The sequence below is a fragment of the Chelonoidis abingdonii genome, chromosome 17 (assembly GCF_003597395.2).
Source record: "Chelonoidis abingdonii isolate Lonesome George chromosome 17, CheloAbing_2.0, whole genome shotgun sequence".
In the NCBI taxonomy this organism is placed as follows: domain Eukaryota; kingdom Metazoa; phylum Chordata; order Testudines; family Testudinidae; genus Chelonoidis; species Chelonoidis abingdonii.
Genome location: NC_133785.1, coordinates 28,695,515 through 28,709,082, shown reverse-complemented (window position 1 = coordinate 28,709,082; position 13,568 = coordinate 28,695,515). Strand labels below are relative to the sequence as shown.

The 13,568-nt window shown below is 39.6% G+C and overlaps 1 protein-coding gene across 5 annotated transcripts in view; it reads left to right on the top strand.

Annotated features, from left to right (window-relative positions):
- Positions 1-13,568, top strand: part of CHL1 (cell adhesion molecule L1 like) — a 193,696-nt gene that overhangs the window by 129,463 nt on the left and 50,665 nt on the right. For 4 of the 5 annotated variants that reach the window (XR_012657127.1, XM_032794616.2, XM_032794612.2 and 1 more), the window contains 3 exons: positions 2,061-2,108; positions 5,243-5,363; positions 9,017-9,201. Coding sequence is in view for 4 of the 5 variants with exons in the window: in XM_032794616.2 (XP_032650507.1) it covers positions 2,061-2,108; positions 5,243-5,363; positions 9,017-9,201 (354 nt within the window). In the remaining variant the exon portion in view is untranslated. The remainder of the gene's footprint in view (positions 1-2,060; positions 2,109-5,242; positions 5,364-9,016; positions 9,202-13,568) is intronic. The other variant, XM_032794614.2, reaches the window with a different exon arrangement.

Here is a 13,568-nt window from a genome sequence, read left to right as displayed (position 1 = left end):
GTGTCTAACATGATTCTCTATGAAGAAAATGCATGTTAAAATGCTTATTCCTATATTATAAGCCTTACTTTGAGAGCTAGATCCAACAGACAAAAAGCTTCTGTAGTTGCTGGGCTGCAAAAGCGCTATAATCTGCCTCCTGTTCTCCACAGCTACGAAATATAATCATGATGCATTGGGGAAATCAACTCCCTTCTCAGCCAGTGAGTGGATCATTAGGCATTCCATACTGCCTCTTCCCCCCAGCCTGGGTTTGCCTGGATATGGCAGTCGGGCTCTGGAGAATGACATTAGGGAGCTGCAGTTAACATGATCAGGGAGTACTGCAGGTGTTCTGTTATGCAGCAAGGTTCTTGTTGGCTGACTGGATATTAGAGAACTTCAGAATGGCCATAGCTTAGAGTTCTTGGTTTGTGCCTGACAAGTCTGTTCCTGAGCCCAGCCGTGAAGAGCCAATGGTACCATTTGCCTTCACTTCTATGCATAGTAATCAGTACATTACAGTAGTGCCCAAGCACCAGCTAAGGATGGTGCCCCACTGTGAGAGGAACTGAACAAACAATAGAAGATTATCCCTGCCCACTTTTGATAGGAGCCCAAGAGAAGGTAGAAATCAATGGAAGTCATGAATGGTCCCTTCATCTCTGAATGCACAAAATCACCTGTCACTTAGAAAAAAGCCTCAGAAACCCCGTTATTTTGTAAGTTACAAAAGCATCAACTTTCATAATCTTGGGGAGAACTGGGTGTCAATGCTTTCACAGCCATAGGGAATGTACTCCTACGCTAGAGCAAGGGGAAAACTAGTTTGCATGGCTGCCTCTAGTAAGAAGGAAAAAGCACGGAGGAATTGAGCATAATATGGCATGAAAGGAGCTTTGCATTTCGTGACTGAAAGGGCGAGTAGGAAATATGGAACTGTTTGTTTTCTGAGTCATGGGCATTGTAGCTACCCAGGTTTCTGCAGATGAAAAGAACACCAGATATTTCAAATCTTTTCATTTTCCAAAAATGAGAAAAAAGTAGTTTCAGGTACTATACCTGCACCTGAGTCCGACTGCCAATTTCATGGTTTTGCAATTACATTTTCTTATATATTTATTTTTTCTTACTCTTTTTGCTATATCAAAGTTCAAACCAAGCAACAAAGGAAACAAAGTGACTCTATATACAGAATGTACAAGAAACAGTGAGACTGTGCTTTTGAAAGAAGTCAAACAAAGAAACAAAAAGAAAATCAGAGAAAATATGATAGGCCACATTCTCAGGCTATGGTAATCAAAGCTTCATTGAACTCAGTGGAGCTATGACAGTTTACACCAGCTGAAGATCTTTCTCATTTTGCTTGATTCATTCAGCTGCAGTAATTTTAAGTGTCACTTGCAAGAATAAATATGTTAAAAATCAGTTGAGAATATGTATTATTTTAGGCTGGCTTTAAGTCACCCTTCTGGTTTCAATAATATCTGACTTTTGGGGATTTATGTTTCCTAAAAATTCAAGGATATTTTCTTCCCAATTGAAAGCCTCAGTATTTAACTTACAAGTCGTATATTTTCTTGTTGGAGTAAACAGATAAATAATTATTAATACTAAATTCATATACCTTAATACTTGGTTAATCCATCTTGAGGCCTCAGCTGGAGTACTGTGTCCAGTTCTGGGTGCCACACTTGAAGAATGATGTGGACAAATTAGAGTCAGAAGCAGATAAATAACAGAGGAGAAAAGGTTAAAGATAGAATCTTTTAATGAATGCTAGGAACCTACCAATCGTATACAACATAACTTTGATAAAATCACTTTTTAGTGAATCTTTTCCTGAGTTATACACCTTTTTAATACTCTTTATACATACATAAATTCATTGTCCATGTTGATTTGCATTATATTCTTTTGGTGGTTTTATATAAAATATATTTACATTTCCTTTAAGGAAGTATTTTGTGTAGGCTTTTTTTTTTTTTTTCCTGGTTTGGTTGATGTTTTGTTTGTTTTTGACCTTTTAACCTTTATCAACTATTCCGTTTGCATTTGGTTTTCATTTTTGTTTATTTCAGTTAAACATACTAATGACTCAAGCTCAGCTAATGCTGCTGTTACTAAGGGTGAGTTGAATGTACCTGTTTGTTTCTTTGCCTTTGAATTCACGAGAATACTTGACAACCACTTAATGTGTTGGGTAATCTGAAATTTTAGTAAAATGAAATATTCTATCAATTTAGATGAAATACTGTTACTGCTTAGGAAAAAACTTTTAACATGTTTTCTGGGTATAAGCAGCACATGTATCAATATTGACTCAGTCTTTACTAGCTTGACTGAGGTCTGAAGGATTTTTCACATTACTGCGTCTCTCCCGTGTGAAATAAAGAGTTCAGAGAAGAAGCCCTTACAAATAGAAACTATTTTTAGAATAGGCAGTTTTGTTGATCAAGAAAGTGATTTCAAGGGAAGGAGCTTCAAGCTAGATGGAAAAAAAAAATCATGAAGGAATTATGATGACCAGGTAGTGTTAGAATATGCTGTGATGTTTAATGTAACAATAGCAGAAAATATGGATAGGATTGATAAGGGTGTGTAGCTAACAGAATATATCTGGATTCTCAACCCAAATACTAGAGCTTGTTGGAAGATTTTAGATTAAAGTTTTCTATTGGAAAATGCTGTTCTGACAAAACTGAACATTTTCACAAAATGGAATGATTTTGAGGAAATCTTATTTCTTTTTTAAAGGAAAAAGCTATTAAAATATTTAAATGTCCAATTTTGATATTTTTGGATCTAGAAGTTTTGATTTTTGTTTATGTATCTTATGCTTTTTTCCCTAAATTTACTTTTTTTTTTCCAAATTGAACCATAAAGGGGTTCAATATAAAAAAAAAGAGGTTGAGTTTAGTGAAACAAAATGTTTCAAGTGACTCAAAATTATATTTTGGGGAGGTATTTCTATTTGTGAAAAAATTCAAAATTATGGCTTTTTGTTCCAATTCAGGTACAAAACAAAAACTTTTCATGAGTTGGAAAATCTATTTTCCATCCAATTCTACCAAATACCTGATTTTTTGCCAAACATGGTTATCAAGAGAGAATATATTTTAAAATTAAGTCCACCATTTCCAAAACTAACTAGTGATTTTGAGTGCCTCAGTTTCTGGAGTTCCCAACTAAGAACACCTGAGAGGGACTTGATTTTTCAGAGGACTAATGCTGAACAGTTTCTGAAAATCAGGCCCATTTCAGGGTCTCACACTGGACACCCAAGAGTGCTATTGATGTCTGAAAATCTAGGCATGTGTGGGCGAATATTTGTGTACAGCATATGTTCTCACTGGTATGTGTAGTGCACACTGTACAAAGAGATGCCAAGCAGTTAAAGCTGGGGTGAAGAAAGCTAGCTTGTAAGATAGAAATGATCTAGTACCAAATTATCAGTAAATCGCTTTTCTTGAAGAATCAGTGAACATTTGAATGACATATTGGCTATTAATTATTACTGAATAGCCATTTAACAATATAAATTGTTAAAACGTATTGTCAAAGAAACAATTGATTTTTTTGTTGGCAGTCTAGGGTAAATGGTTATCTGAAACCCAGTACAGTAAAAAGGAGTTTTGTGATGAACAGTGGTTTGTTTTCAAGCTGTATTCCCAAATACATTCTTGAGTTGTTGTAAAGTCTGCAACTGTAGATGGAAGGAGAATTCAAAGTTGCTGGCAAAGGAGAAAAGATATGATATCAACTGAGATTTAGAAGACAATGTAAAGTTAGTGAAGGAGAAAGGTATTAGGAAGACTGTTCCAGATGGCAAGAACAGACAAGGAAAAGATTCATTCACCACCATTGGTCAGAGTGTGTGGGCAAGGGGAGAAATAAGGAAGCAGAGAGGAGGCAAGTACTAGCTGAGCAGGCAAGAGAATAGAAAAAAAGGTCCATGAGAGGGGCTGGAGCAAATCCATAGAGTGTTTTTCAAGGCGTGGCAGGAAATTCTGAATTGGTTCTTAAAAGTGACTGGGAACTGGGGTGGTTGTTTGAGGATGAGGCATGCTTCTTAGGGCATGTGAGGTGGGAAGCTGAGTTCTTCTTAGGCTGTCACCTGGAGAAATGGGACTTGGATCTTGGAGGGATTAGAAGAGATTTCAGCAGAGTTGAAACAGAGCATCTTGGCCCAGTCACCGTGTCACCTGGCTTCTCCCCAGCTTCCAAAAACTCGCTGCCACACCCAGTCTTCTTTTAGGGTGGTTTAGCCTCTTACTGTAGGCAAATAAAACAACAGACACCAGCTTTTTAACTCTCCTCTTCTCTCAGGCTTCCAAGTCACCTCTCACAGGTGTCTCTGGTGCTTCTGTCCTGGCAGCATCCCAGTTCTAATCAGCTCTGCTCCCTCCCTGGAGCAGTAGCCCTAGGGCTGCTTCCCTGAGCCTCTTGCTCCAGGGACCCATCACAGGAGTTAGCTGCACTCTACCATGGTTTTCCTTCCTTTCCCTAAGCATGACCTTTCTCAGTCATTCCCTTCCATCTCCCGTTTCCTCCTCTCTGGTAACACTTAATAGGCACAGGGATAGCCTAGGCCCCTTTAATTGGCTGGATTAGGCTCACCTGCTCTGACCTAGGGGAGCTGGGCCTAGTTCTGCTCAGAGGGACCAGCTCCCCTGTAACATACCCCTTCACCCTATACCATTTGGGAGTCATACTGGTGCAGCTGCAAATCCATCCCTTTTAAGAGTGCCATCTCCCAATCAACATCATCAGCAACCAGGAGCTCTTGTGGCAACATAATTCCTCTTCCCCACTCCACCCCCGCACGTCTTGTGGGTTGGTCTGCCTCTTTAAGACATCAGCCATAGCAGCCAGAGAAAGAATGCCCCACTGTTGTATGACTCTAGCCTAGCCATTTCCCAGCCCTGAAAGCTGGATGGAAAAGAACTACTCATGAGAGTAAAGTTGTGTATCTCTTTAAGGGTTTGCAGGTTCAGGACTCTGGTTTTGTGAGAGAGAAGTTTCTAATTTTATTCCTGTTACTATAGTTGTGTTTTGAATGTAAGTAAAAAACAGAGCCCTAGGTAGGGTCCTTTAGAAAAATACCATGAATATAAAGAAAAATGAATGAATGAATGAATATTCCAGAAATCTTTTGACCAAAGCAATATTTTTAGCACTGTTAGAGAGTACAGAATGATTCAAGGGCATATGTGATTACCTTAGTGCACAAGGTCTGACCCTTTTCTTTTCTCCTTTTTAGCTAATTTCATCAAGGAAAGAAAACCCAAAATAGTGATACCACCCGAATCTTCTGGTAGCAGCTCATCAGTTATTGTCATCAAAGGGGGAGTTCTTCTGCTTGAATGCATTGCTGAAGGGCTGTGAGTATTGCACCCACTTAACCTTCTGAAATAAAGTTAGAGTAAATGGAAGCACCTTTAATAATTCTCCAACGAAGTGTATAATTTTACACCAAATCTCCATGCAGTTGCTCTTTAAATAAATTATGCTTATTGAAAACTGGCATAGAGTTACAATGGAGAAAGTTTTCCCTGTTGGTGAGTGAGCAATGTACAGATTATAGACAAGTATAAGTAAAGAATCAGCATTTACCACAGTAACTGGCATTTCACAGTTATTTATCCATCCTGTGATCACTGATTTTGCAGAGATTCCAGTATGGGGTCCACTGAAAATTATTATTCTTTTTTGAATGCATTAGGAATTGATTCAACTTCCACAGTTTGGACTCCAAAAACAAAAAACCAAAACCCTATTTTTCTTTTCTAACTTGTCCTGTTCACAATATTGATTAAGTATCAATAAATTCCTGAGCTTTTCCACCTTCAATGAGATTTCAATTTCTTGAGCACCATCGTACAAGGATTCATACCTTCAATGATGCCCATTCAGAAACAAACCCAACAACGGAGGAAGAGACTAGGGGCATTTGACATATCTGGTTTCAAGACCAAGCTTGATAAGTTTATGGAGGGGATGGTATAATGGGATAGCCTAATTCTGGCGATTAATTGATCTTTGACTATTAGCGGTAAAGATGCCCAATGGCCTGTGATGGGATGTTGATGGGGTGGGATCTAAGTTACTACGGAGAATTCTTTCTTGGGTGTCTGACTGGTGAGTCTTGCCCACATGATCAGGGTTTAGCTGATCACCATATTTGGGGTTGAGAAGGAATTTTCCTCCAGGGCAGATTGGCAGAGGCCCTGGGGGGGTTTCGCCTTCCTCTGTAGTGTGGGGCACGGGTCACTGCTGGAGGATTCTCTGCACCTTTAGGTCTTTAAACCATGATTTGAGTTCTTCACTAACTCAGACATAGGTTAGGGGTTTGATATAGGGGTGGGTGGGTGGGTGAGATTCTGTGGCCTGTGTTGTGCAGGGTCCCTTCTGACCCTAAAGTCTATGATTCTATGAATCGGGGCTTTTGGTTTGGCTCATGATAAAGATAAGGGGCCATCTGCAAAACGAGATATAGATTCATATTTGGGAGTGTTCACGTTTTAATTTGGGCCAATTTCAATGCATGGATGCGGGTATAACTGATCCCTAGGCCTAGGCATAGCCCATGGCATTGAATGGAAATCTCAAACTCCATAATTATTAGTATTGGTAATGCCATAGTGCCAAGGAGCTGTAGTCCTGGCCCAGTACCCCATTGTGCTTGTCACTGTACAAAAAGACCATTCCTGCCCCAAATAATTTATAGTCAAAGACAAGAGGCAACAAATAGATATAGACAGGCAGGGGTATGCCATCTTTCTTATTGCCATTAGTGCAGGATGGAAAATGAGTGGGGAATGGGAAAATCTAAGCAGACATGATTGAAGTGCAATCCTCATGATGATGATGTGGCATTTAGCTGTGAATACTCCGTTAAGCCCTGATTCCTCTGAGTGTGCAGGGGTAACTGGGCAACCATACAGCAATACTGTCATCATCATGAGATCAGGTTTACCTATGCCATCCCTCCTAATCACCATTTTTTACTTATGCATGCAGTTTTCTTGTACTTACATGTACTTATGCATGCAACTTTCTCCCCAAAAAGAGTTGCCGTAGGAAAACTAGATAAAGCTTAAAAGCCCTCCAACTGTTAAATCTAACAGGGAAAACACATTTGCTCCTAAGTGATGTGTGATAGAGCTCTCTTTTGAATGGATGTTTAAATCATCATGTTTACAACCTGTATAGTTGAACTCCACATCCTTGTGTGCTCACTGTGGCTAGCAGATAAATGATCCATATTAAAGCACGTGCAATTATCTCCCACTATAAACCTCAAAATCAGGGTGTTTATCTGCTTGAGCAAACATGTTCAGAGCATCTTGTTTGTCCATGCTTGTTTGAAAGGGCATCACTCACTCTTTGAATACACAAGATTATGACTTTGCAATTGGTTGCCATTTTCTGAGAGCGTGTGAACAACTCATCTTTGTTGGATTCATTCCAAGTAACTGTAATGTTCCTTTTTGCAATACATCCATGTCTAGTTCACTGCCACCTGTGCCTGTGAACTTCCTTTTTATCCAGTAGATGGATTCTTTGGAAAAAAAAAAAAAGTTGTGTGTAAATTTTATGCTCAGGAATGTAAGGAACCGATCACGTTGGTTAAAACAAGGACAGTATGGGGACTTGTTCTGCACATTTCCTCATAAAATTTTCCCCTTGTTATAATTAAAGCATGTAGGAAAAAGGAAAGTGTACTTCATAAAAATGTTAAAAAGGAATGAACACTTTACATTTTCATTTCATTCAAAATTTCCCATGACCTTGGAGAAAAAGTACATCCTCTTTTTCAAGTATAAAAAAAAAAAAGTCAGGGTGGGGATGAATTACAAAATGTGGGGGAGTTATCCCCACTGAAACAAAATAAATAGTTTTTTAAATCAATCTTTTTGGTTTTTAAGATTTTCATCAAAACAGGAACAAATTAGGACAAAATGAAAAAAAATCTTGTATTCAAAAAGGTTCTTTTCTTTGGGAAAAAAAATGAAATTTTTTTAACAGACTTTAAGTATATTCCCCCAACCTACCCCCACTTGCAGTTCATCCCTGCAGCTATCAGTGAGGAACTAGATTGGCTAGATGGAGACAAGTATCAAACTCTGAAAAAGAGGACCAGTCAATCAAAAAATAATTAACGGCAATAAATATATTGCCATTTTGTCATCTCGGAGGATTTTACCCTGATCTTGAAAATGGCAGGCAACCTTCTCTAGATGGTGCAAAGATCTAAACTGGTGTTGATGAAATGTAAGGGGTTTCACAGTGTCTCTGTTTCAGGATAAATCTGACACTTGAACTATTATCCGTGCTGTTCATAAAAGAACATAATTTCTCGGTATCTGGGGCTTTGAGTAACTTGTGCCTGGGCATTCTGCCATCTTAACAGATGGACACAAGAGTAAGCAGATATGACACTGTATATGTGCATCATGTGTGGTGCTGGGGTCAGGAAATCCAGCTGGGAATGTTCAGACAGCAATCTGTCCTGTACTTCAGTGTCTCTGGTTCTGAGTACGCTCCTAACTTTCTAAAAATATAAAGTAGCTTTTTCAGCCATCAGTGACATGTGGTTAGCCCTGTCTAATCAGGCAGAATACAGAGCAGAGTTATTTTAATGAAGTCTTTACCCCCTCATCTGTCTGCAAGAAGTCCCTATGGAACAGGACAAAACAAGCTTCAGTGCCTCTACTACAGTTCATACCAATATGTTTACAAGGGATGCAAACCTGTTTTGCGGCCCACTGTCAGCTATGAAGGATTTGTTGTACACGGGGCCCTTTTAACCAACAGGCAGTACAAGCTGTGGACAATATCAAACCTCCAACCAGGATGTTTTAATAAGTAATATGGGTAGCTATGCGCAAGAAGGAGGGCCATTTCGAGAATTCTGAAAATCATGATCTTGCAAACGGAAACGTATAAACTTCAACATTCTGTAGTAATACTGATGTGAAATGTTACAACTTCTTTTTTTGAAAACTCAACATCTTCTTTCTTTTTCTGCTAGCCCAACTCCGCATCTTAACTGGATCAAGGTTGGTAGAGATTTGCCCAAGGACAGAGCAGTGACAGAAAGTTTTGGAAAGATTTTGAAGATAGAACAAGTATCTGCCGCAGATGAAGGCACTTATGAGTGCACAGCAAGCAATTCTGTGGGGAGAGCGAAACATGAGTTTCAAGTTCACGTGGAAGGTGCCATTTACATTTTAATGGGTTTTAGATTTTGAATAATAAACAAGCAGGGGTGTCAGAATCTCTGCCGGTGTAAATCAGAACAATTCCCTTGAAGTCCATGGAGCTGCATTGATTTATACCAGCTGAGGATCTGTCCCAGTGATTTTATATTTGCACAGTGTAGCATTATATTTCATGTAAAATGATTATTTTTTTCACAAACCATGAAGATTTTGTAGCATGGGAAGTAAAAATGGTAATATATGCAAAAACAGTAATCTAAAATATAAAGTTATGCTTTAGTCAAGCACAGGTTATTGGATTAAATTCTGTGGCATGTGTTATGCAGAATTCAGACTTGGCAATCTAATGTTCACTTTTGGCCTTACAATCTATGAAACTATCAGAGGTATGTTTTACTTATTTTTTTAATGTGGGAAATATAGTAACTTTGCATGCTTTATTCAAACGTAACTCCTAATCTATAGAGTAAGGTCTGTCTGTTAATTCCAAAGCATCTTGCATAGAAAGGAGAAATTAGGAGAAACAATCCTGGTCTCAATAATGGGAACATAACATAGTCACAAAGAGTAATCTCTGTGTTTTTAATTATATTTGCCACTGTCTGAAAGGTGTCAGTGATGTCTCAGCTAGATTACTGCAGTTTCCTTGCCTTGCTTCCTTCCAGGTTTTTCAAAATATCACAGCTGAACAATCTGCTTCATTTCCTACCACAGGACTCTGATCTTTTCTTTGGCTCCTTCCACATTGTATTGAAACTTCTAGCCTCACTTGGAGGACTCTGCTGCTACCTATATTTCTGCCACGGTGGTACACTCAAGTGCTCATTTTTTACTCTGCTGATTTTGCTTATCTTTATGATCCCTTAGCCTCATCTTCTTCAGAACCCAAATTCTACTGTCACACCAGCCCACACCTCTGGAACCACTCCTTCCTCTCCAGTGCAACTAGTGACACTGTTCTTCTTTTAATCTCTCACCCATGCCTACTTTTTCCTGCCATTGCTGATCTTCACTAGAGCACTTCCCTGTGACACTATCATTCCTAAATGAACTTATCTTGGGTCATCAAAAGGGATTGAGTGTCCATGATCTTCAGCGTCAAAAGCACAGGCATGAAGGAGTAACTTCATTAGCTGGTAGAAGTAGCTGAAGGTGACATGATCATGCACACTTAGGCAGTGTCTCACATGACAAACCTTCACAACTTGTAATATTAATAAAATCCTAACAAAGTTAACATAACAGGACAATTTAAGTGACTATAACTCTGACTGCAGGAGCTAGGGAACTCACTATCTACTTACTTTTCCCCACTTGCTCTGTTTTGTAACTCCTACTAATTTGTCTTCCAGCAGTTATTGACATCCTCACTCATTAATGTTTAACGTTAATCCTGTACTATCTGTGTACATTAGCCCAGGGGCTTGTCTAACTTTAGATCTGCAAACTGTATCTCTGCTTCCACAAAGGCTAGTGAGGCCAGCTCCTGCCAGGAAGATGCCATCACAAATTGCTGTCTCCAGCCCTTCACTAAAATAACACATTGTTAAAAAATTGTTCTATTAGTGTCATCCTTGCTGACTCTGAATGGCTCTGTTGACCTGTGGTGACTGAACCACATGAAGGTTTTTACGAGTCTGTTGCAGCCTTTGGTTAAGAGACCTGGTTCTTTCTGCGCAGGCCATACAGGCTCATGCTTTTAGACCCACATGTCTGGGGTGCTATCCCACTGGACAGCAACACCTCCCTTCCTGCCCACATGAATCATTTTACAGGAGTATCACATTTGAAGTCTCCCAGTGTATTTTCTGGATTTGCTTAGGTGGTAAACTCCCTAGGGCAAGGACACTGTCAACTCTTAAACGATAATTAATAATAAAACACAATGCCTTTCTTTGCTTTTGCGAGGCAAATAATAATCTGATGATAGCACCTAGGTACACACATCAGGAATTTGGGCACCATTGTGTACAGCACAGTGTATACCCAGGAAAAAGTCAGGAAGCTCAGAAACCGACTTGTCTGGTACACATCAAGAACTAGAGACTTGTGGCTCCTTTGAAGTTCCCTGACACGCAGTTTAGCTTGCAGTCTATGCTATGACAAGATGCAACATTTGGATGAGACAAACAAACGGCGGCGGGTGGAGCACAGGTTAATGGAGCAAACTATCACATAAACAGAAGTCTCAGCTCACCGCATACCTAGCCATTGGCAGCCAGCAGTGCTTCCTAGGCATAATGTCAGAGATTCAGTCTAAAAATAGTGACTTGTATCAAAACACATAAAGCATAACATAGCACACAGTAACTTAGTTACTCCAGGGTAACTCTTTTGAAATCAATGGAGCTTGCACTGATGTGTGCATTTTGCTATCCATTATTTATTTATTTATGGGTGGAGGGAAACGGAGTCATAAAATCAGCCAGTGTAGTATCTTAAAATAGGCATCATGCAAACTGAGTGGGTTAGGTAACAATGCAAAACACTTCCATTTTAAATCAAAAATGAGAAACAATCTAGGGTCAAAATAAAGTCTAGAAAAGCATTGCCCCATAGTTACACAGAGGATGAGTAACAGAATGAGTTTGCAGATAAATGCCTCTTCTTCAGAGTTAGTAGGGCAATCCAGCCCCAGGACCGGGTAGCATGTAACGTTGCTGCTTCAGGAACAGCTGCTGTTTCGGGTAAGACACCCAAAATAGCTCTGGGAGGAAGATACTGAAACATAATTGAAAGACTCGACAAAAACATTTTTCAGTTGCCATGAGTAAAAAAGAGACTCCACTTTGCTGAGAGAAATGTGCTTCTACGCTGTTAAGCCATCCACATCTGCCAGCTGCTCGATTTTAATCTTCACCTCCCCATCTCTCCTCACTTCTCCATAGGCAGGCAACCAGAGAGGAAGAACAGCCTTTCAGGTATCTACACAGCATTTTGTCACATGATGTGACTGATCACACCCTCTCATTTGACACAGCCTTGTTTTGCATAATATTTATTTCTCTTCCTGAATGTGGGGAGGAATAGGACAGCACGACCTGGAGAGGTTTCAAATGCTCCTGTCGTGGAAGTTGCTGACTTTTAGAAATCATTCCAGATGGTATGGAACGTCTGTACAGTAGCTGAATATTTTAACAATTCGGTCATGGTTTTCTCAATTGCAGGAGCTTCAAATAGTAAAATACAAGGGAAATAGCGTGAATTAAGTTGTTCAGTATGTTGACCACAGGGAGAAAAGGTTTGTGATGAATTATTGTTTCTGTTCATTAACCAGCAAGTCCCCAAAAACCTAAAACTGCTATTGCCATGTAAAGAATGCTTTTTATGAGAGCTATTAAGCTCCTCTCCCTTGCATATAACTAATGTCTGTTGATGTCACTAATAGGATTTTGATCTATTAGGAGTCTCCTCCCGTGCATCACGTTAGGCATAACTGAGCCCAAATAGTCTCCTTTTCTAGAGTTTCAATCCAGTAAATGTCACTATCATCCATCACCGAGCCACCTATTCAGTCCCATTCTCTCTCTGGGCACATGACAGGGTCAGATCCTCAGATGGTGTAAATGAATGTATTTCTATTGGCTTTGGTAGAATTATTTCCACTTTATAGCATCTGGGGATGTGACAGATTTTCCTCTAAGAATGCGTATAGGGAGAGAAAATTAAACAAGTAAGAAAAATTACTCTCCATAATATTAACTGGCACTGCTCGTCTGCCCATTTTCTCTCCTATTGCTACAGTATAAATCAGGATCTAGCTCTCATTTCCACACTGTGTCATACCTGCAGTTCCTCTTGCTGATACTTAAGCATGTCAAAACAAAACCCGTCTTCATAACAGCATTCTCTAGCAATGGCATTTGCATGCAGCCTATTTACTAATCCTACAATAGTTTGAAGGCCAAGATTCAGGCAATTATGACAAAACATATGAAAATGTTCAGCCAGAAAATTGTTTGACTGTTTGAACATTTTAATCTCTCTTTTTGAAAAGTGGTGTAGCCTGGAACATTGGAATGGGGACAGAAAAAGCTGCTTGTTTCTGTTTGAGCAGAGTGAGGTTCTTTTAAAAAACAACAAAAAAAAACACTTTTATTTATTAAAGATAATCCCCCCAAATTTAAAATGCTTATAACCCCTGATCCTCAGACTGTGGACTTGGGCTTGGTCCCTCTGGAAGCGATGTAGGTGATGGGGTTATTTCCGTTGCTGGTGAACCGCTCTCCGCTGGTGCCTGGGGGTATTTCAGGCTCTGGCTGAGGCTCTTCGGTATGGTTGTCTGTTGCTTCTGCCAGTTCAGGCTCGTTGGCCCCCTCTGGCGTGGAGGTTGAAGATGTGGTTGCAACTGCTGGTGCTGGT